This window comes from Eurosta solidaginis, chromosome 5 (genome assembly GCF_040869045.1).
Source record: "Eurosta solidaginis isolate ZX-2024a chromosome 5, ASM4086904v1, whole genome shotgun sequence".
Taxonomy (NCBI): Eukaryota; Metazoa; Arthropoda; class Insecta; order Diptera; family Tephritidae; genus Eurosta; species Eurosta solidaginis.
Window position 1 is genome coordinate 248,224,493 of NC_090323.1, and position 25,570 is coordinate 248,250,062.

Below are 25,570 nucleotides of genomic sequence, written 5' to 3' on the forward strand. Positions count from 1 at the left end.
AACAGCAGATGAAGCGGCTTTGGGAGTGTTCAAGATAAAAGTTCTTCGAAAGATTTATGGACCTCTACGCGTTGGCGATGGCGAGTATCGAAGAAGATTTAATGATGAGCTGTACGAGCTATACGAAGACATCAACATAGTCCAGCGAATTAAAACGCAGCAGCTGCGCTGGCTAGGCCATGTTATGCGAATGAAAGATGATGCTCCGGCCAAGAAAGTGTTTCTATCGGAACCCGGCTATGGATGCAGAGGTAGAGGGCGGCCCCCACTCCGTTGGAAGGACCAGGTGGAAAACGGCCATAACGGTTTAGACGGTTAAGCGCCAATTAAGTAAGTAAGTAAGTACGATGCGATACGAATAAGCTCGATTTCCTGGCACAGTGATGCCCGCCGCATCTATTCATACCAGAATGTGTGTCTCCATCTAGACATCCAAAGTTTCCTAACTGAAGATGATTCATGAGCCATCTGACTTTTTTACTATTTGGGTCTATGTTTGACCCTGGTAGTATATTGCGAAGTCTTGATGCCTCACTTGTTTTTACCAGGTTCTCACAGTATTGTTCCCATGACCCCCTTTTTGCCTTCCTAATGCAACTTTTGTATTTGGTCAAACTGCATCTATAGCATACCAGTCCTTTTTGGTCCGGCTCTGTTTAGCTTTGTTGAAGAGTTTTTTCGTGGTTGATCTAATTTTGCCTAGCTCTGTATTCCACCACATTATCCTAGGTATAGTGCGTAGCCTACTTATCTCTGTTTACCGATTTATCGCCCTGTCTATGTTGTCAGTTCCCCTTCTGACATCCACAGCTGTGGATTCTAGTTTTTGGGATATTACTTAATATATCGCATGTTTCCTTTTGATAACCTTCCAGCCAATTAACTCAAATTCTGTGCCGCTTTATAATCAAAAAACAAGCAATGCTAAAAAATTGTGTCTTGCCGTAAACGAGGACAGAACGAAGTACTTGCTGTCATCCTAGGAAGAATCGGCGCATTCGCGCCATGGCAATCCCGTCACTTTTGACGGATATAAATAATTCGTTTATTTGGGAATCAGCATTAATAGCAAAAAAAACACAACGGTCAGCTTAGTAATCAAACGGAGAATACCTATTGCCAACAAGTGGACAGGCATTTGAAAAGTAAGGTCCACTCTCGACGAACAAGAATCACGATCTACAAGTCCTGACGTATGGCTCAGAGTCATGGACGGTGTCGAGAGAAGATAAGATGGCTCTTGTAGTGTTCGAGAGAAAAGTCTTCCGGTAGATAAGTGGACCTGTTCGTGATGCCGATGGTTAGTATCGAAGGAGATGAGCTCTATGAGCCTTAAGCGCCAAATACACGACACGAACATTTCCGCGAACATTCCGCAATCTTGTTCGCAGCTTTGGCCATACACCATACGAACTTTTGGCCGAACATTAGTTCTCTTTCAGACAGCGATGAATACGGACAACAATTGTGCTGCAGCAATATTGCTCGCTGTGGCAATTAAGCGTAAAAAAAATTTATACATTTCAATAAATTCACCTAGAAATTGTTTATTGTCCATTTTACTTTTCCGCGCACGTCTGTTCCGTTCAGAAATTACTACGATTATGAGCTATTTCGCCATACACGCACGAACAGTTCGCGCAAATGTTCGCCAAAAATTAAAATATTTTGATTTTTGGCGAACATTTGCGCGAACTGGCAAACACCACCACACACGACAGAAAAGGTCGCAGAAACATGACATAACGGGAATGTTCGTGTCGTGTATTTGGCGCTTTACACAGATATGAAGATACTGTAATGAATAAACATCCACGGCTTTGCCTGCTAGGTCTTGTTATGCGAATGGACGAAGGCGCTCCGACTAAAAAAGTATTTCAGTCGATACCGCAGTTTGGAATAAAAGAAGGGGGATACCTGCAATGCGCTGGGAGAGGCAGGTGGAGGAAGTTGGCCTCCCTTGGTGCTTCCAAATGGATTCAGTTATCACGAAACACATCTATATTCCTGAATGAAAAAAATAGCAAAATTTCAGCGAGATAAAGAAATTTCGATCAATATATCGCTTGGAAACTAAATTTTTTTGTATGATTGCCGACCAAACGTAATGTAGGTACTATGTACATATGTATATATACTAAGTATTGATGATTCTATTACGTGTGTATCATTGCATCTACAATATAGCCAGCAAAAAACATGGCCAAGAAATATTCCACTAGGTACACGCGTTTTTATAAATGAGATCTCATGAGGTTTGGTCTTGTTTGAAACTCGAGTGAATTACTACTGCAACTACTCGTTGAAATAAGCCAAAGTGAAAAAGGTTTCTTTTTTGCTGCCAAAAATAAGCTTAAAAGGGAAAGACAACAGTTCCAAGTTAAACAAATACTCCTTTATAGAATATTTTACTACGCATCTATAAGACTTTAAAGTTATATTCTGTGGCTTATTTTATGTCGAAAGTGGCTATCAAATTTGACCCTCTAAGAATGGCAGCCATTGCCATTTTTACTACTACTACAGTCTACTTGACTGTAGAAGGGACTGGTAGAGAGGAAAAAGGACCGGACAGTCAAAAACATTAAAGGAAAACACTTTCCCAGTGCCGCAGCAGTTATGGAACTATGCAAAAGGCCCAAAAATCCACAATCCCAGGTAGCTGTACAAAAATGCTTGTACCCAAGAGTCTAAGTTATCTAACAAAAGAGTGAACCGGCCGACGTCTCAGCCAATCTGAAATAATTTTTCTGATTTCTGATAATATTTAGTACATACTCCACTACTTATCTCTCAATTCCTATTTCGTTTTAACTCCATATCCTTCATTTTCCTTCCAGCCCACTTTTTGTTTTCAACCTTGCAACTTCCTCTTTTTCCCCGTCATCCTAATCCTCTTATCTTCCTCATACTCTGCCTTATGCCTCTCAGATAGATACATCCTTCTTCTTCTTGCTGCAGTCATCTTTACTTTTTCGTTCTTTCGTATTCTTTTTCTTCTTTCAATGACTTCCACTTTATTTTCTTCTTTCTTTTAACCTTTCTATTTCTATTTCTCTTCATCTGCTTCTTCTTCTTATTCTTATTTTTTCTTCTTATTCCCAGTCTAATTTTGACTCTCTTTCTTAGTCTTAAATTTGTTCCTCCTTTTATTCTTATTCTTATTCTTGTAAGTGGCCGCCGTGGTGTGGTAGGAACGTGCTCCGCCTACCATGCCGGAGATTATGGGTTTAAGTTCCCCGAAAAGCAACATCGAAAATTTTGGAAAAATTATTTTCAATAAGAAAACACTTCTTCTAAACGGGGTCGCCCCTCGCCAGCAATTTGGCAAACACTCCGAGTGTATTTCTGCTAGTAACAGCTTCTCACTGAAAATTCATCTGCCTTGCAGACGCCGTTCAGAGTTGGCATAAAAAATGTAGGTCCCGTCGCACCAATTTGTAGAAAAAATTAAAAGGAACACGACGCAAATTGGAACAAAAGCCCCAACATCTTTTAGGAGGTACATAAATCGCACAAAGTATTTGTTTTTTCTTTTTTCTAACCTTATTCTTATTTTTATTCTTACTTTTTTTCCTTTTCTTATTCTTATTACTATTCCTACTCTTATTCTAATTCGTTTTCTTCGTCCTACTCTTATTCTTATTCTTTTCCTTATTCCTTTTCTTTTTGTTATTCTTTTTCTTATTATTATTCTAATCCTATTTCTTGTTCTTATTCCTATTTTTATTCTTATTTGTATTCTTTTTTTATTTGTTTTTATTGTAATTCTTATTCCTACCCTCCTTCTTTCTTTTATTCTTACGCTTATTTTTATTTTTGTTTTTACTCTTTTTTCTTTACTTTTATTTTCATTTCTTTTCTTTTCCATTCTTTGTCTTTTTGTCATTCCTATTCTTTTCTTATTCTTTTTCCTATTCCTATTCTTATTATTCTTTCTAATCTTATTCCTATTCTTATTCTTATTTTTGTTCTTATTCCTTCTCTCACTCCTAGTCTTATTATTATACTTATTCTGATTCTTATTGCTGTTTCTCTTCCCCTTCCCCACCCTTTTTCACTCCTTCACAACATAATGAAAAGCCATATCAAATATTAAGTAGCTGGTACAAATACGTGATTGCAAGTTTTAAAGGAAGGGGGCGTGGCTTCGCCCGCTTTTTCAAACTATGTTTTGCTTGAAATTTATTTGTAATTTTTTAAATTTATGTTATTTTATTCACAAACTTTTAAAATAAAAGTCCGCATTTAACGGTAACTTTTAGATTAAAAAAATTAAACTCCTAATTGAACTATGATTTCGGCCCTTTTTTATCAAGTCCCAGAAGTAACAATGATACCAATTTTTTGATAGAAATATACAAATACTCAAACGAAGATCTCCTATCAGAGCAATACTTCATCTATTGTGCTCTTTTCACACCCTCTCGTTTTAAATTCTTTCAAAAATAAATATGACACCATTCTTTTTGCCGTTATTTCTTTGCAGAAACTTGAGCAAGACGATGACGACGAGTATCTCAACTCCACCTGGGCCGACGGCGGCAGTTTAAAACGCAAAGTCCACGGCATGGATAATGTACGTTTTCGCATTGGACAATGAAATGTATGCGCACCTACTAAATACATAGCTCTACATATATAAAAACATTTACATAAACTAAATTAGCTTTTATTATAAACTCTAAGCAGCTCGTACGAAATTAATTAATTAAATTTAAAATAGTATTATAATAACAAAAAAAAAAAAAAGAAACCTAATAAAATTACAAAAAAAAACCGAATAATAATTTGTTGATGGAGCACGAAAAGATGTAAGCAATTACCAAAGATGAAAAACAAAACAAAAAAAAAACAATGCAATAAAATTTTATTCTTTTAAGTAAATATTATGAAGGGAAATAGCATAGAATAAATAAATTAATAAAAAATTCATATGTACGCATGCATAGGTAGATAATTTTATGCCGGTAACTATTAGAGAAAAATAAAAAGATTAAAAAAATTATTAACTATAGTAAATTAGAAAAACAATGAAAAAAATTGTTATTAACTATTTTTGTTTAGTAATCAAATTATAAAAATATTATATAATTGTTTTTCTTTTTGTTAAAAATATCAAAGTTAAAAAAATATATTCTAAGAATGCTAAGCGCCAAAAGCTGAGTAATATAACGTTGCACGCATACATACAACAAAAAGCAAATACCCACATACATATTTTTACATGCAATAATAATAATTTCATGCAGACGTACATACATACATATATGTATACTAACCTGGGTCGATTTGTATGGACGAAAGTTAACCGATATCGCGCCATCGATTCTTCGATAGGATTTGGGCTCAGGAAAAAAAGTTCCACTACGCATACACAAAAAAATAATTTTCGAGCGTGCGAAAAAATTGGCGAAAGGGTCAATTTTTCGACCAAAACACTCCGCAAAACCCAAACAATTTTTTTAACAGCGGCAGATTACTAAACGTCCAAAAGGCATAACAGCTAAACTCAACAATGCAGTCAAACTTTAGGTCTTAAAATAACTTAAGTTTGTACGGCAGCCATAGTTTTTCCCCATTCCACATTTTACTGTAGGTTTTAGGACTTAAAGTCACATAGCTCCTTACCAATTTTAATTATCCTACTATTACGACATCCAGATATATGCAGTATAATATATTCCATTTGCATGGGAGGTGCCACGCCCCCTTTTTCCCAATTCCATATTTTCTTGGTGGTGTTAAGGATTGACCTCAAATAACTCCTTACTTAATTTCAATGTTCTGGCATGTTTACCTTCAAAGTTATGCAGTACCAAAGATTCCATTTGAATGGGAGGTTCCAGGCCCCCTTTTTCCCAATTCTGCATTTTCTTGGTGGTTTTAGGGATTGACCTCATATAACTCCTTACTGAATTTTAATATTCTGGCATGTATATCTTCAAAGTTATGCAGTACCAAAGATTCCATTTGAATGGGAGGTTCCATGCCCCCTTTTTCCCAATTCCGCCTTTTCTTGGTGGTGTTAGGGATTGACCTCATATAACTCCTTACTGAATTTCAATGTTCTGGCATGTATACCTTCCAAGTTATGCATTACTAAAGATTCCATTTGTATGGGAGGTGCCACTCTCCCTTTCTCCAAATTCCGAATTTTCTTGGTGGTGTTAGGGATTGACCTCATATAACTCCTTACTGAATTTCAATGTTCTGGCATGTATACCTTCAAAGTTATGCATTACTAAAGATTCCATTTGTATGGGAGGTGCCACGCCCCCTTTTTCCAAATTCCGCATTTTCTTGGTGGTGTTAGGGATTGACCTCATATAACTCCTTACTGAATTTCAATGTTCTGGCATGTATACCTTCAATGTTATGCATTACCAAAGATTCCATTTGTATGGGAGGTGCCACGCCCCTTTTCTCCAAATTCCGCATTTTCTTAGTGGTGTTAGGGATTGACCTCATATAACTCCTCATTGAATTTCAATGTTATGGCATGTATACCTTCAAAGGTATGCAGTACCAAAGATTCCATTTGTATGGGAGGTGCCAGGCCCCTTTTATATATCGAAATTATTTTTAGCCTAAAACCTTCCCGTTGATCGAAGGAACCCATAACCAAAATTTGGTGATGATTGATGTGTGGGAAATACGTTTCCATAGCGAACACACACACACAGAATTTGATTTATATATATATATGGCTAAACCGATTTGGGATTTCGAAATCAACTAACCATCATCTCTCCTTCCTGTATTTTTCCTAAAAATTTCATGGCAATCTGTCGAGCCGTTCTCGAGTTATGGAGTGACAGTCAAAATGTACACTTCTTTTTATATATATAGATAAGAGTTTCTCACTGGAAACTGAGATTGATTTCAAACATCATATTATTTATTTAAATTTCGTTCTAATATTTCCGCAGAGAATTATTAATTTCGCTCCCTTATATAACAGTGAATGGAATAAGTTTTCTTCATATAGTATATATTTTAATTTTTTGTGTCACCGAAAGAAATAAAGCTAGTAAAATCAAGAAATTAGGTTTGTTGTTCTTGAATTAACAGACATTCAGTAAAATTTACCGCATTATTGTTAATTCAATCAAGTTTTTGATCAAGATAAATAAATTTTTTAAATTTAGTTACAAATTTATAAAAGGTGTCTAACTTTTTGTGTTAAATAAATTTGTTTTTGCCAGCTCTAGGTCTAATTTGAATAAAAACACGTAAGTAATTTTTGTTGTTAACCAATATATTTCGCTCACTCAACGGTAACTGTCTTCAGGGCGACTGTTGATGAAATTAAACAATTAATTAATTAACAAATAACAGTAAATGTTCTTTCCATACGTATCTTTACACGTCTGCACCGTGTGACGTAGACTACTCTACTGCCTGTTTATTAGTAAATGTTTGTATACGTGAGCACAATTTACTGTGTACGTTTTGTAATTTAGTCCAGGGGTCACCAAATTGTAAACTGGGGTTTGGTGAGTAAAACTAAAATCATCTTGTTTTTGTTTTTATCGGCCTATTTATAAATGATTCAAGGTTCGATTCGAGCTCAATGCCAGAACAATAATTATTTTCTAATGATAATTATTGTTATTTTATAATTTTTCTAAATTTGAAAAATTGTATTTTGTTTTTGGAATAGTAAGTAGATAATTTTTAAGACAACCTGCCATAGCTGCGCAGATATATCCATTTCGAAAAATCATCTTATTGGAAGTGGTTTAGTTGCAGCTTTTAATGCCAGAAATGCACTCGCCAAACCACTGCCGAGAGCCGATGCTGCTCAAGGAAATTTGTTTCTAATTGAAGCCCCAGTTTTCTTAGGATTTTGATGTTGTTTTCCCGGTCTTTAACTCAGGACCTTCGGTGTAGTGGACGAGCTACCAATACAACCCAATTGTTTAAGTGACTTAAACTAAGAACATTTTTCGTTCGTTTGTTTCATTAGCCATTGAATGGGCTTGTAATTATCAACTGGTTAGTGAAATATTCTAAAGACATAGTTTCAATTTTTTATCCCAAAGCGGGGCTTTCAAAGCAAAACAAGGTGGCTCAACCCGCAGCCAATACCTTGGAGCCCCCAGTGCTCGCCGCCAATGAATAAATACAAGATGCAACAGGTGAATAGCGACCTCCCTCTCTAAAAATAATAACATAACATACAGTCCACAAAAATAACAAATAATATAATAACAAAAAAACTGTTCGCCCGTCGAATCACCAAAGCTTAAACACCAATCTTTACTGATGACACAGAATCAGATTTTACTTTAGGCACTCGGAAGTTTGTTGAAGACCCTCCTTTTGTGGAGTATTATTTAGTGTTTTAGGCTGCAAGACGTTGTAAGGAATACTTTGGGTAGACTATACTCGATACACGGCCACATGGGAGACAGGAATTCCAAGGTCTGCAACGCTGACATCGAAGCAATGGTCTAAAATGTTTCTTATATTTCGCAAAGTCGTTACTAAGAAGCATCAAGAGGTTGTACCATTAATCTCTTACTGATCACTACACATGATGCAAACACTGCACTGTGATCAGGATACATGACAACCAAACTTCTCTTTTTGACTAAGGAAGATGACTTTTTTTGTATATTCTGTGCTTTCATCATTTATTCGCTAGGTTTAGGTATTCAACTTTTGGATCTATTAGAGCACGAAAACTCGAGCTCTTTATCTCCCTTATTCGCTTTAATTAACTCGAACAAAAAGGATCAGTTCTTTGATGTTCTATATTAGAAGTACTTTGTATTAGGTGCTTTCATTTTGTTCACAGCTACCATCGAGGCTGCAATATGAACGCATCCTTAGGAGCTTAATGACCTGCGATTAGTGCTGGACTCATTTGGAACCAATCACATTTTCTGCAGAGTATATACGAATAGAACAAATTAATTTTATTTATTTCGCTGAAAAGCTCTACTGTCGGACGATACGCAGCCTACTTTGAATCTATGAAAGCTATTTGCGCTAAACAAAATTTCGTTTGTGTTGAGTAAGAGCAATAACAACTAACTGTGACAGTTGGCTGTTATTGCAAAGCGGGGATTGCCCATTTGCTTTTAAATGAATTGGTGCTTTTTCGATGGTACCTTGTAAAACTCTTTAAATCCTTTTCTCTCGTGAGTGGCAATTTCGTTTGTTTATGCTATGTTCAAACAGAAAAATAAATTGAGGCAATATCAATTCAAATTGAGTGGTGTTCATACAACTCAACTTAGCTTACACAATAGTAATTTGATGGCCAGTTGGCTCATCTCTACAGCAACAACATACCTGTGTTCACAATGTCAAAATGTGCGTGTTGGAATTAGGTGAATGGAATGGAATGAAAACATAAAACTTTAAAATTTTTGTATGTTGTAAGATAATGTGTTCAATGTTTTGGTTTCATTTTGAGTTTGCCATCCTCTTTTGACAAATCCTACTCCAGTGAAATGAAAAAAATAATATCAGCTGATGAGATGAGCCAACCATATAGTTGAGCCATGCGCAGCTGACGTTTAAATCTACTCAATAAACACACTTTACAAGGTTGTATTTACAGTTTGAAACAATTTATTACGCAATTTTTTTTAAATTGGCAATTTGTTATTACAATTTATTATATGATAAATTGCGTAATAAATTGCCCAAATGGTATAAATTGCCAATATGGCGTGTGTTTGTACCTAGTATTACATGTCGACTATCACCATGTCTCGGTTGTCATTTCAAAAACCGCCTATCTCAGAAAATTTTTAAAAATCGCCCTCTTTGAGAATGAGCTCAAAACATTTTCATGTTAGATAAGGTGTTCTTCAGCCAATTTCTGTCGATAGAGCGTTAGGGCGACTGGGAATCGATATAGGGCGATATTGAGGAAAACATGACGAAAGCGGAATAAGGATCCACCATTCAATTTTTTTTTAGTTCTTCAGTGTAAATTGTACGCGGTTTGCAGAAATAATAAATGCACTAAAGTATAAATTTAATTAACTTAAATATGGGCAGTAATAAATTTAATCACAAATAGCAATATAATTGTATAAATAAATGTATGTATGTATTTAGCTAGATATTTTTACACAAATAAAAATATTTAATTGCAATAAACAAGGAAATGGCAAATGGGTGTGCAGCAGATCGACTTAGTAACAATGAATTTACCATACTCTTTAAGGTGCGATACGAGGGACGGTTGATATGCATAAGAGGCTCGTTTTTTCGCAACAATGGATCTTATTACAGTCTATATTTGTCACCATTTTGTTTTTTAGTGCTCTACCATGCTTTTCATTTACCTGATCTAAATGTTAGAATAATTATTTATGGCCTCTCAGGCCATGCATTCTTCTCTGATAGTTTTTTCAGTACTACCTATTTTTGGATACAGAAGATCGCCCGATGAGGAACCGATACAACACGAGTACCTCGTATTATTGCCCCTGCCACAGGAAGTGGTAGGATGAGTATGCCCTTTAGACCACGCGCTCCTCTCTAATCGATTCGCAGCTAACATTTTCTCATATATTTAACTCAAGATTAGATTTAAAACACTAGAATATATGGTGCCATCCAACTACATCCATTTCTAGGAAAAGTTAAAGTCAAGCCATTAGGATTTCTTATTCAACAAATGTATGAGATCCCTTATTACAAAAAAGATTAATTAACAAACGACCCCCATTATTCTTCCAGGAAGCCGTACCCTCTGCACATGTGCATTTTCCTTATTGTTAAAGTTGACAATAAATTTTGCTAGCGGATGCCAATACTAGGGATGGCAGGGGATATTTAGAAGTCGGAGACCCCAAGCTCCCCACGGGTTGGATGACCTAGAAGGTTCAAAGTGGTCATATCAAACCGTTTCCGAGGTGGTCCGTCTTGTATCTTAATGATGCCGTTTTCCCTAACGTACCGGATCTGTATGCAGAAAAGAACCATCAACATCAATAAAACTCCCCAAAACCTTCATACAGTCTCTTTATCTCTACAAGAAAAAGAAGACGAGAGATGAGTAAAGTGTTACAAGTGCTCCAAAATTGTACAGCCTCCGAGGCTAATGTAATGATCTTCATTGACTGCCAGCCAGCCTTAAGATTGGATATCACACCGAAGTTTCGAGCCTTGTAAACATATATAGGGCACCTAAATATCTCGCTTTGCGGAGTCACTAGACACAGCAGTTTTTAAGAGAATGAATTTGATGAATTTGCTGATCTAATGATCAGAAAATTTTTCCAAAATGTTTATGAACTACTTTTTTTTATGATACTACTCTGTTACCTTCACAGATAAAGCAAGGAATTCACTAGTAGGGGAAGGAACTTGCTGTAGAGCAACCGGATTGGTACTGGAATTAAAAAAGCTTTCTTAAGTAAGTTAAGAAACCTACAGTGATTTACGTCATATCCATGCCTCAACGATGGCGCTCACTCTGATGATGTCTAGAAAAGACCACGCAAATTTCTGACCGCACGGTCTCTCGACACTCTGATGAAGGTAGGGAAGGTGAATTATTTTGCTCCTATTGAGGTGAAACCTACTTGAAAGTATCTACATATTTCTATGAATATGCCACAATAGGCACTAATTAAAAATTGAGAAAAATTTCTCCAACTGGAGGTGTAGGAAGCTTCTTTTTCCATTCTCCGATCTAACTAGCGAAAAATATGAAAATAAAGACTTCATTTCTTAGATTTAGTTAATATGACTTCACTGATTCGTCCATTTCAATGTTAGATGTCAGCGCTATAACACAACGGAATGCAGCGTTACCAACCTCTTTTCAATATGTAAGAGTTAACAGCGAGACTTTTTTAGCTAAACTTGAGCTATTATCAATCGTTCCTCGTATTAACGAGAGAATACAAGGTTATGGGCCTAAGCAACCCGCGTGATATTAAAATTTGAGGAAACGGTTCTTTTTCACCTGAATTTGCCTTGTATATTACAAAAATGTTCGAGCGGAATATGAAAGAGATGAGTGAGACCCAATCAAATTAGTGAAATTTTTCGGGTAAATATTGGTGTATTAAAAAAAATGCTAAGCAAAAATTATAAAAAAAAAAATTTGCACAATTTAAGTCTAACTGTAAGGAGACATAACTGTAAAATAGTAAATTCTAATTAGACTAATTTTTTAGTACATTAAAAAGTTGTTAGACTATAATGGTAAATGCATTCATTTTATTTAATAAATAATACAAATCAAATTATTTCAGTTTTCAGCTCTCATTCAAAACGTAACTTTGAAACTTGTATCTTTGCAATAATAAAGTGAAAATAATTTCTAAATTGTGTAAAAATTGCAAACACAAAACAATGTTAGGATTGCAATCATTTTATTTTTTTATTCAAAATTATTGACATTGCAAAAATTACAAAATCTCGACTGTTATTCAATTAATTCTTAAAACTTTTGACTGTCATCAACTTGATAAATAAAATCATATTTATTTTTTTTATTATTGCGTTGGCAATTGAACTCCTTGTAATTTTTAATTGCAATCAACTTAATTGCATCCTAAATTGCTTACATTAAAATTTATTTCAACCAATGATTACGAATTGTTTATTTAATTAACATTTTTTCAACCATACAAAAGCAGTAACTGCAATTAAACGTTCAATGAAATCAACTAAATAGCGGTGATCGCTAAATGGAACGATTGCAATTTTGTATATTTATTATATATAATTATAAGTAAATGCTCACAGCTTTAAATAAATTGTAAAAACAAAAAAAAAAAAAATATGTATACAAAAATACTTAAAATTTTACTAAACTAAAATTTCAAAAGTAATTTTCAATTGCAAAAAAAAAAAAAACTAACGCATACTTACTAAATTAGTAAAAATTACATAAAAAAAATATAAAAAACAAATGAAAACATTGCATGGCATGTAAAAAAAATATAAATATTTTAATATTTACTAAAAAATTATAAATAAAAAATAAGCAAAAAAAACACAAAACACAAAAAAAAAGTTGAGAGTAAAAAAATTTAATATAGCTTAAAAATTTAATATAGCTATAAAACTTCTTTAGTATTTAAAAATAAAAAATAAAAACATACTCGAATGCATCCACATATTACATATAAAAAGCTAAGCTTAGCAAAAAGCTTCAAAAAATATTTCTCTGAAATTAGTTCTATGTGTAATTTAATATGCGTACATAGTAGACAAGTAAGGTGTCTATATATGTACGTATGCAAATTAGACCGTAACGGAAAAATAATTCAAGTATTTTCTTCTTTCTTCTTTGTGATGCCTACACCTTTTTCAAGTGTACTTCAGAAACCGTGAAATGTTGTTAAAAGACGGTAAAATATACTTGCTAAATGTATTTTAGAAGTCGTAAAAGTTAATCCAGAATAGTCAAATGCCCTACCATAAATCTTAAAATGTACTTCAGAAACTGTAAAGTGTACTTCAGATTACTTAAATGTATTTCGAAAATCGTAAAATATACTTCGGGGTAAACAAGTATACTTCAGAAAGCATAATATTTTTTTTTCAGAATAGTCAATTTCAATTCATAAATTGAAAATTGTACTTCAGATAAGTAAATTGTAGTTAAGAAATTGTAAATTTACTTCATAATAGTCAAGGGTACTTCAGAAACCACTTATTGTGCTTCGGATGCACTTCACAAGTCTTATACTGTACTTCAAAATCAGAAAATGCTTTCCAGAAGAAGAACCCTACAGCGTTTAAAACCTTTTCCGGGCGTACTTCAGAAAACGTAAATTGTACTTTAGAATAGTCAATTCCGCTTCAGAAATCGTAAAATTGATTTCAGAACATACAGTTTTTTTTCGGAAGCTATAAAATGTACTTGAAAAAAGCAAGTTGTATTTCAGAAACAGTGAAATTAATTCAGAATAATCAATTGTACTTCAGAAAACGTAATATGAACTTCAGAATAGTCGGTTGTACTTCAGAAATGGGAAATTGTATTTCACAAAGCGTAATTTGTACTGCGTAAAATGTGTTTCAGAATGAACGAACAAAAAAATTGGTTTGCCCTCCACTGAACAGCATTTTCTGTTTCTGAAGTACAGCGTAAAACTTTTGAAGTGCCATTAAAGCATAATAAGTAAGAGCGCAACTATCGGCTTTTGAAAAACAGTTTATAGTTTCTGAAGTACAATTTACGGTTTCTGAATTAAAATTTACCATTCTGAAATACATGTTAAGTTTTCTGAAGTACAGCTGACTTCTCTGAAGTACATTTTACGACTTCTGAAGTACCTTTGGCTATTCTGAAGTACAATTCACCGTTTATAAGTTACAAATGATATTTCTGAAGTGAATTTTATCGTTTATGAACATCACTTTATGGTTTCTGAAGTACACTTGAAAAAGGTGTAGGGTTCCCGGCTATCACACCGAAGGACCAGGGTTGAAGTCCAAATTATAATAAAAGCTATGAACGCAACAAGTCACAACCAAATGAAGTTCAATGAAATATTTACTTCAGTTAAACAAATATATATTACCAACTAATTAAAATGCAAAGAAGTTTCACATTTTCTAAAGTACAATTGACTGTTCTGAAAAATATTTTACAGTTTATGAAGTACAACAGACTACTATTCTGAAGTAAAATTTATAGCCTTTGAGATCAATTTTACAGTTTCTGGAGGACAATTAACTATTATGAAATACAATTTTTTACGAAAAACACTTGAAAATGTGTGGATCATTCATTTGAATTAAAATTTTGGTTCATATTTTTGTTAGAGGAAGTTACTTGCAGAAAATTGTATGCATTCAAAAAGCTGAAAACAGTTTTGAAAATATTTTCTGCTTAAATTAAACACCCCAAAGAAAAAGTAAAGATTTTTTTCCTGAAACGGTCTAATGTACATAAACATATACAAATAGGGTACCTATTATCATAAATAAGTTTATGAAAAATGTAAGCGGTGATTTCCTTTTTTACAAATTAATTTATATACAAACATACATTATGCGCATTTGCATTTTCACATCTAAATTAATAAAATTAAGAAAATAAAGCAAATATTGTAACACAAAAAATATATATATAAAATAAAATAGCATAAATTAAAGGAACGGCAAAAAAAACAATTTTAAAAAAATATTATTAACTATTATAATATTGTAATCCTACTAGAATTGAAAATAAAAAATTTTAAAAATAAAAAGTATTCAGAGCATCATTCTATATTGCGAACGAAACCATTTACTCTACACATACGTTGTTAACTGTTATTCTTATTTTCCTTCACATAAATTTGCAAGTTACAATTGGTATATTCATTAAATGCTGGTGTGAATTCTGTTGCTATAGCCCGGCGGGCCCCCAACTTGCGGGACGAGAGGTTGGCCCTTTTGACAATCAGTTCCCCATCTGAAAAAAGGCGAAAAAATTTTTCGAGTATCCCTTCATAGCTGTTCCAGTTCAGGCTAGAACAACCCCAAAATATATTTTGGTATCCGCAGTGAATGCAGAAAAACTTGTCATGCTTTGCAGTTGAAAAATTACTACATATCATAAATAAAGATATTACGAGCCGAACATGTGGGCATCTTGCGCAACCAATATAAAAGTATCTTATCAAATATCAACAGAAATCAGCTGTTCTATCAATCAATTAAACTTACAGTTGCGCTGCCATCTGGCGTATGGTAGCAACTGCCGGTAATGCAGTGCAAATATTCACAATAGTGCAGTAGTGCAAATAGATTTCTTTGTGTGCTCACAATCGTTTATTTTTAACAAATTATTTTAATAAAATAATGAATACAGCAATGAGCTGTATACAACGTATGTTACAAATATCAGACGACACTTACCACAAGGAAATAAAAGAAGAAATTAAATTAATATTAAAAAGGAATGACTTTCCTGACAATGTTATCAAAACCTTAATAAAAAGAAGTTTATCACAGACGAGTCAACGTGAATCCGAAAAAACAAAAATATTCAAATCGCTAGCATATGTACCAAAATTGTCAGAGCGTCTAGCAAAATCCGATTGCTATAATAGAGAAAAAGTGAAGATAGCTCACAAACCAATAAACACATTGAAAAATATTTTTAACAAAACGAAATCCGAAATTCCTAAAACAGAAAAAAGTAATATTGTCTATAAAATCCCTTGTAATGGAAACAAAACAGAATCATGCAATAACATATATGTGTGAACAACGAAAGCAAGATTAGCGCAACATAAATCCGATTTTAAATATTGTCATGAAACTATTAACCAAAAAACAGCATTAATGACACACTGTGCAACGAAGAACCATTTTCCAGACTTTGATAAAACGACGATACTCCAACAAGAAACCAATTATAACAAAAGATTTACACTGGAAATGCTGCATATAATTAACACACCGATCAGCATAAGAATGAACTACAAGGCGGACATCGATAATTGCGCGAGCTCCTACAGACATTTGATAACAAACAGACGGACAGTACAAAACTCCGCGTTAAGCAGTGAAGACGCGTAAAATAATGTATGTAAATAATGTTGTTTATGAACGTTTGTTTTGATGTCAATTGTTATTTTTATTTTGTTTATGTTTCTTTATATTGTTATAGTTAATCCTGAAGACGGTTACAGTAGGTAACCGAAATATATTGAAGAAAAAACTCAACAATTTTTGAAAAATTTTATTTACAAAATTGGACCTCAAGCCGGCAAGAAAATTATTTATTTAAAAAAGAAAGGTCGCTAAAAACTTATAATTAATAAAATATAGCTAAACAAAAGCACTACGACCAAAATTGTCCAAAGCTCGCTAATAGCCCGAATCTCCATCTTTACAACCAAAATTTTATTTATAGATTTGGATTCCAAATAAGAGCGTATAAGGAACCCGTACGTAAAAACAGCAATTAGAAATAATATATATGATGATACGTTTATCAGAGCTTAGAGACGGTAGCACTGTTTACTATTGTTAAGACTTACAATGGACAGAAGCCTCCTACTGCTGGTAGAAAACAGACAGGTTGCCCAAAAATTCTTAGCAGTTAAACAACTGGCATGATTCTGTGAAATTAAGGGTAAATATCACGAAAACTTCAATTTTGTGAAAGGCACAATATATGCCCCTTACTTCAGCCAAGTATCAGAATATGAAATTATGAAAAATCTCTGTTTGAAAATGTAAAAAGCATGATAATAAAACAAAACTTTGAGGCGATGTTTCAACGCAAACGTCCAATCACTCAGATAAGCCACTAACTTCTAGTAGTACTCCTTCTAAAAGAAGCAAAAAATTCAGTTTATTTTTTCATCTCTGATCAAAAAACACTCCCCGACATTCATAGCTCTGCGAGAACTGTACTTAGTATACGATAAAACAGAAAATATTTCAAATTCATATTCACACTATTTTTACAACTTACCCCATAATACTTCAGTCAAACAAGGTATCGCTATTTTCTTCAATCGCTATTGAAATATATTTAGGATTTATATTCACAATAATGTGTGTGAGTAATGTTCTACAGCAACAGTTCAGCTTTAATGACTTAAGGGGGAGCATTCGAACCTTCAAAACCCATGTCCTTGTAACAGGTGATTTCAACTGTTATTGTTATTGTTGTTGTAGCAGTGCTTCGCCCCACCTAATAGGTGCGACCGATCACAAATTCTATCAATGGATAGGTAAGAGTTTAGCCTGTTACAGTATACAGAACGAAGTTGAGCTAGAGTGACTCGCGTTTCCCTGGGGAGTATGCGTTCCTCTTCCGCAAGTTTTGGGTACTGTTCTTTGAGTACTGGATTCACCGGGAAATTCCTGACATAAAGGTCCGATGCCTGTTTGTGGAGTTCACTGAGGACCTGCTTGTGTTTTTTTGCTTCATACGGCTGAGTTCTCAGGTGCCGTATTTCCTCATAATGCTTACGGAGATGACTCTTTAAGCCCCTGGCGGTGTTGGCTCATCAATCAGCTGTCTGTTGGGATGCCCAGGTTTCTGGGCATTCAACAGGAACTGTTTGGTTAGCATCTCATTTCTCTCCCTGATAGGGAGTATTCTCGCCTCATTATGTAGATGGTGTTCTGGGGACATAAGAAGACAACCAGTGGCGGTTCTGAGAACAGTATTGTGGCAGGCCTGTAGCTTCTTCCAGTGAGTAGTTTTTAGGCTTGGCGACCATATAGGGGACGCGTAGCATGCAATCGGCTTGCCAATTACTTTGTATGTGGTAATGAGCGTTTCTTTGTCTTTTCCCCAAGTACTGCCAGCAAGGGATTTGAGGATTTTATTACGGCTCTGGATTTTCGGTACAATTGCGGCTGCATTCTCACCAAAATGTGGGGTGTAGGACAGTCGGTAGCGTAGTGCCATCGACGTGGATGTTCAAAATGATCGACATTTGGGACGTCTATATTGTAAATAAGGTGGCGGAGGATTTAGTAGGTGATAATGCCAGGCTTCGAGAGGCGAAAAATCTGGAGAGATCAGGGAGGTAGCCGTTTATTCTGTTTCAAAGCTCATCTGTCTGTGGGCCTGGGCCTATGGCCATTATTGTGCAGTCATCGGCGTAGGAAACGATAGTAACTCCTTCTGGTGGCGAAGGTAGCTTAGATATGTAGAAATTAAAAGTGGGGATAGGACACCACCCTGTGGCACCCCTTGTTTTTAATTCTTCTTGGTTTTGATGTTTAGTTTCTAAATTGCACCGATGCCTGCCGACCACCCAGATAATTTGCGGTCCACCTTTTAAGACATCGGAGAAGGGTAGACCCTTTCAGGTCTTGCAGTAACGTGCCATGTTTGACCGTATCAAATGCTTTTGATAGGTCTAGCGCTACGAGTACTGTTCTATGGTGGGGGTTTTGATTTAAACCGCAATTTATCTGGGTGCCAATGGCATTTAGCGCGGTTGTGATGCTATGGAGTTTCCTGAAGCCATGCTGATGACAGGCTAGCTGCAAATTTGCTTTGAAGTAGGGGAGCAAAATGGCTTCAAGCGTCTTTGGTACTGGCGACAGGAGAGATATCGTGCGATATGACTCTCCTATGTTAGCTGGTTTCCTAGGCTTTAGTAGCGGGACCACCTTGGCCACTTTCCATTTGTCTGGAATGACAAAGGTGGAAAGAGGCAGGTTGAAGACACGTGCTAAATATTTGAAACCCTCTTTACCTAGGCTTTTAAGCATCGGCATGGCTATGTCGTCTGGGCCCACTGCTATGGATGGTTTAGCATGACCGATGGCATCCTCAACCTCTTTGGCGGTGATGGTAATTTGCGACGCGAATTTATGTTTATGTGCGTGTCTGTTGGCCCTCAGTCTATCTTTGTCGACCGTAGAATGCATTATATATCGTCGGCAGAAAGCGCTCGCGCATTTTTTCGCATCCGACAGCACTTTATATGAGGCGTAGACTAAGGTAAGCCCTAGGGCGTGAACAGTAAGGAGCCACAAAAGATTTATAGAAGTTACGTGCGCGTCTGGTTTTGGGATCTATCCCAGAACACCCTGTCCGATTCAACATTCCCTTACACGAGACACACTGACCGTCCTAAAAAGTTTATTTTCCGGCAGATGCAGCAAAACCATTTTTCAGGACCGGGGTATAGGGACGGATCCGAATTGGGTTCGATACCTTCCCGGAGCAAGAGAATATGGAGTAGTCCCGCTGCAAGGAGCTGCTGGGAGGATGACAATTTGTGGGAGGGACGCAACAAATTAAATAGAGTTACACTGAAATGACAGTCCTTGGTCGGGAAAAATCTCGAGTCGTTCCGGTACATATAACCGACTGCCTTGGGAAGCGATTTCAACTGGTGGAGTCATCTATGGGGTTCCGAAACCAGGAGTCAGCGCGGGAGGACAATAGAAGTTTTTGTTCTAGCAGAAAACCTTGTTGTTTTTAACGACAATGCGCCCACCCATTTCTCCACGCATCGATCTTTCACTAATGTGCTCTGCTGCAATTGCGCCAAAACGCAATTCTTCAACAATACAGTGCTTACATAGTAGTGACCACTTCCCTTTAATCACAAATCTGACATTCGGTAGCTCAAAACCCGGTAGCTCTAAACCTCTGCCATTGACTCAATAAATATGAATATGAATACGAATATGAATATGAATAATACTCATTAATTAAGAGACCATCTCTATATATCAAGCTAAGTATTATTAGCATTGGTGATTTATCGCCTCTTTTCTATATAACAATAATAATAATATTTTATTCGTCATCCTCTTCAAACATGCATTGTGACCTGCAGTCAATTATGATATCGGTTCCGAACACGATAATTTACATCCCTAATAAGCACTATTTTTATTTAAACTAACGCCATCCAAGTGCTATTCACACACAATTTTCTCAACGAAATAAATTAAGCGAAAATTGCAAAGCATCGAAAGTTTTGTATAATTGCTTACAAATATGTCACTTACAATATACAGTCTTGTGTAAAATTCTAGCATATTTGAACACACTTTAAATTTGTCTTTCTGCGGCAATTTCCATTGAACATCATGCACAGGCGGTATCGAACTCAAAGGGGGAAATCGTGGGACTACACACATACAACATAACTTCGACAGACTGTCGAAAGTTTAAAAGTACAGTTGGAGTAGTGAAGATTTACTCTAGAAGTATGGGTCTAATTTGAAAAAGGATGTGAGGAAGCATTCGAAATGGGTGACGTTCGTACGTAGTACATATGTACCACGGTTATTTTGAAAATCCACTTCAGATCTTGCAAACTTTAAAATATTTTTCGACATAGCATATGCTAAATTAGTTGAGATCGGTATCATTCGGAGCTTTATCGTTGCTACCCAACGATTCTCTAAGTAGCTGGATCTAGGTCACCGTTATTTTTGGTGTATGTGGTATCACAACGGACCTTCGTGTTGTCCAAGTGAGCTATCCTTATCAGGGAAGCTACCACCTAACCTATCCTATCCTATATGCTAAATTACTTGCAAAACTCGGGAAGCCATTCAATCCCTTCCAAGCTAGTTCGCTGTAGATTATACTAAAATGGCTTCATTCTCTCATTTTCATTTATCATTTTTCTTTCCTTAGTGTAAGATACACATATTTAGCAAAAAAAAAACAACGCTACAAAATTTATAATTCTCATGTCATCAAAAAATTATGAGATTGATTGGTTATAATTTCAAAATATGCAAAACTCTTTCAAGAATAGGCATTTCCATGCGATAGAAAGATAAAGAAATCATTTTACATTCCGAGTGGAAGATAGGGGCATATGTATAGGCCACCCTTTGGTGGTAGCCCCTCTAGGTTCTGTAGCCCCTCTGTTCTCAAAACAATGAGAGGTTGAGAAGGAACACTCTTGAGGCGTACTCCTTCTTAAATTTATGAAAAACTTTGTTGTTCCCCAATCCCACTACACTGTGAACGTCCTATCACATAGCAATTTGATGCCTAATAAATATAATATTACTCTTTACTCAAGCGCGACAAATTCAAAAATAGGTTTTAGAACCCTTAATATAGAACTGACCTTACAATAGGCATTTTAAGATGCCTCACAGATCTCATCGTAGGCGGGACACCTGCATCTCTTTCACACAGGAAAAGATATTCCACATTTATATGTGTTGGCCCTACTCGAGCCTTATTCCCTGCCAAACCTTCCCAACAAAACATATATTTTCATGAAAGCTTGCGCTCACCGCTCACCTGCGCATAAAACCAGCCAGAACCCGTAATACAATTGCATGTACTTGAAGGAAGGCTGAGATCCAGCAAACTCTCGCCTAGCAACAATATCATCCGCAGAGATTGCGGCTGCTACCCATAGCCATTGTCATCTCGAACTTGTCCCGTATTATCTGTTTCTGTATAGAAAGCTCAGAGTAATGGATTAGGCATGTCTAGTGATGTCTATAAAGTTTTGTCTTCTTATTCAGGGGATGCTGCTCCCTTACGATATTTTTGCCTCTTTCTGATAGGAAAAATCATTATAGTTTTATCTAAGCAAATATAGTTCATAAGTGAACTAACTGTCCACACCATGGAAATGACCCGTACACATATTATAAAAGCATAAGCGCGTATGTATATAAACTGCAAAAACGCTCGAGCCTCATGTTATACCTGGAACGCAAATAAATTTATTCGAATTAAAATGGAATTGTCTGCGAAACTGTTCAATGGAATTTGGATTTTTTTACAACATGTGGGATTTTTGAATAATCGCCGACGCGCCTATTTTTTTATTTCTCTACCATTTGCAATATGGATGCTAGGACTTTATAAACTTTTAACCGTTTTTGGTAATTCCAATGAGCTTATTTCATATTTATTCCTAGACTTTGGACAAACTATAGTTCTTACGCGCGCATTTATCTTTATATTTAAAAACGAGAAGTTTTTAAATCTATTTAGAGATATGTCAAAATGGAGCGAAGAGTTGAAGGTGAGTTGGGTTGGTTATGTGAAAGTCGATTTCATGGAAGAATTTAAGTGAATAATTGATGGCGTATTCAAATTAAAATAGGCCCCAAAGTTAGATATTGCATTTTGACAAAGTTTTCTATGAGCTATGTGTCAAAAAAGCTGCAACTAACTTTAGAGGCTTTTTTATTCTGACTGCGCCTTTATAATTACTTTCTTTCATTTATACAACATTTACGCACTTGGGTATTTTCAGATGAGTAATTTCGAAGCGTATACATTGGGTGGTTATAACGATATTTTTAAATCAGATATAGTACTAATATCACATTTACAATCACGCAAGATGTTGCATTTGAAAATAAAAAGGAGCCTCAGTGCAAGGCGAAAGGCCCTCTCACATAGAAAATTTCGCAAAGCATTGTTGAAAACAATCTCACTTTACAAGATGACGCTGGACGTTGTGGCAGCGCACTGCCCTAAAGTGGCCCAATGAACCCAGGCTAATCCTGTTCACGCGATCGAATTAAACATATGTATATATAATAACTTTTTTTTTGTGTTTTTGCTTTTGCGGAGTCTTTAACGGGCAGCGGTTTATCAAGCGTCGCGATCTGAGACTGATCAGCTACAGAAGATATTTCATCAGCCAAGCGTAATACTTAAAGAGAAAAGAAGCAAACGTATTATACATTAATTATTAAGAGAGGTGAGAACAATCTTTTTTATAGAAAAAAGGGGGTTCGAGCTTTCAAATGTGTTTGAGTGAGAGTTATAATCTTGGCATAAACGCCGAAGAGGTTCATTTTGTTCGAAATTCGTTCTACATTGTTCCAGCAGAAGAGGTTTGAAGTGTCTCGATATCCGAGAGGGAACGCAAAAGTTCACTTCGTTCAGAAGGAATGGGCTCGAAATTGATTAATTTAAAAGTTTTGTTATAAATATTACACCAAGCATTTCCCGTCGACTAGGAAGAGTTGGAAGATTGATATGCTTTGATCGATTAGTATAAGGTGGAAGATTAGTTAAAGAGTCCCATTGAGAATTTCTTAAGGCAAATAGTAAAAATTGTTTTTGTATTGATTCGAGACTGTCTGCATGTACTTAATAACGTGGATTTTAAATTACTGAGCCGTATTCTAATATTGGCCTAACTAATGTTGTAAAAAGTGCTTTAGTTATGTAAGGCTCATTGCGTTGAAAAGCTAAATCAACTAGGACCACACAACGAACTGCTATTTGCCATCTGTTAGTAGAAGAAAGGGAAAAGAGGGAAGAACACTGGCACAATATGCCAGGCCTGAGACAATCTAAGTTACTGTTAGTGGGCTACAACACAACTCTATATAGGGCATTAACAGGCCTCTCGAAAGATAAACTAAGGATCCTAACATCTATTCTTACAGGACACTGTAGACTGAACAATCACATGCAAAAGCTGGGTATAATATCGATCAATACATGCCGATTTTGTGATCGATCAGCGGAGACGGCGGTACATGTACTCTTGGAGTGTGACGCAATCGCAAGACGTAGGGCTAAGTTTATGGGCTCACCGTGGCCAGAGCATTCTCACATCAAATCCCTCAAGCCAGGTGAACTGCTATGGTTCATCAGAGAAGTCGGTTTGGATGAGGTGCTGTGAAGCAGTTGAGAGCACAATAGACCAATGGTCATAGTGCGATCCTCAATTAATTATCTATCTATCTATCTAAGGGTCGTTAAATTCTTTCGACCACCGTTTAGCAAATGCAACACACTATAGTTGTTAATTGTGTATGCTGGTGGCGAAATTCACCGAGAAAAACAGATGAACTTACATTTTTTGAGATTGAGCGGCATATAATTTACATTGCACCAGGTAACCAAGTGACTTAAATGCATTTGGAGCAAGGAATGTTCCTCAACCGCGGCATATGGTTTGAAAAGTTTTACATCGTCTGCGTATATCAAGATTTTTGAGTATTTAATTGTATTAGACATATCGTTTATGAACAACAAGAACAGAATCGGACCAAGATGGCTGCCCTGAGGAACACCAGAAGAAACATTGATGACCCCAGAAAGTGTATTTTTAAAGATTACTTTTACGTACGGTTACCAAGATACGAAGAAATCCAACATATAAGACGGGGTTGAAAACCAAGTTGACCGAGCTTATGGATAAGTAATGGGTACTTTGTCGAAAGCTTTACTGAAATCGGTGTAAATTACATCGGTGTGAAATCTTTTTCTAAATCCATTAGAAACGTGAGTAGTAAATTGCAGTAAATTGGTGATAGTTGATTTACTCTTACAGAACCCATGTTGCGAGCTTGCAATTATGGGAGAAATAGAGAACGTTAGGTGGTGGGTAACAATAGCCTCAAATAACTTTGGGATAGCGGATAACTTTGCTATGCCCCATTAGTTTTCTATTGAAGACCTGCATCCATTTTTATGAAGCGGGAAAAAGATTTCTTCCACACTGTTGGGAAAACGCCATATATTAAAGATAAATTAAATAAATCTGTTAGCGGCTAATATATGTTTGCAGCACATTTTTTAATATAGTTTTCGTTCCATTCATTTAAGTTAAATTGCAATTTTTAACTGTAAAAAATGTTAGAAAAATAATTTCACTTGCAAAGAGTGAAAGCACTCGTAGCCAATTCAAATGTCGAATTCTTCTTCTTATGCTTTTCATGCTACAAAAGTTGAAAGTTGGCTACTTTTTCATGTCAGATGATGTCAGGTCGCTCAATCTGCCGTCGTCTATTAAAATACATGCAATCTACTCATGCATAAGAATGTGTTAAACGCATCAACATATATGATAAACTGCGTTTGTGACGGGGCTTTTATTTGAGCTTATTTCACCGCATTTGACCTAAAATCCGTACATCCATCCGATCCACACAAGCTTTTGTTATTTTCTTACTAAAAGAAACATGGCAAAAACATAATGGTTAAACGACGTATCTAATATTCATCTTGTCCCAAAACCCGTATTAGGTCGAACGAAAACTATGCAACTGTTAAACTATTATAAAAATTATAATAAGCTATTTATATGTCGAGTTCTATTTGTCGCTACTGCACATACATATGACACTATCCGATCCACGATTTCGGAGCTATTGTGATTTCAAAATTAAGTTTTGATCACGGATCGTAAAACAT

General features: G+C 35.6%; 1 protein-coding gene across 36 annotated transcripts in view; it reads left to right on the plus strand.

Moving 5' to 3' along the window:
- The window catches only part of tipE (temperature-induced paralytic E), an 80,703-nt gene that overhangs the window by 51,207 nt on the left and 3,926 nt on the right, over nt 1-25,570 (plus strand). For 35 of the 36 annotated variants that reach the window (XM_067789546.1, XM_067789545.1, XM_067789519.1 and 32 more), the window contains one exon: nt 4,490-11,330. The exons of the other annotated variant lie outside the window; for it this stretch is intronic. In XM_067789546.1, coding sequence (XP_067645647.1) covers nt 4,490-4,553 — 64 coding nt within the window. In that variant the 3' untranslated portion in view covers nt 4,554-11,330. Of the gene's footprint in view, nt 1-4,489; nt 11,331-25,570 lie in introns of those variants that run through there. 36 annotated transcript variants of the gene reach the window in all.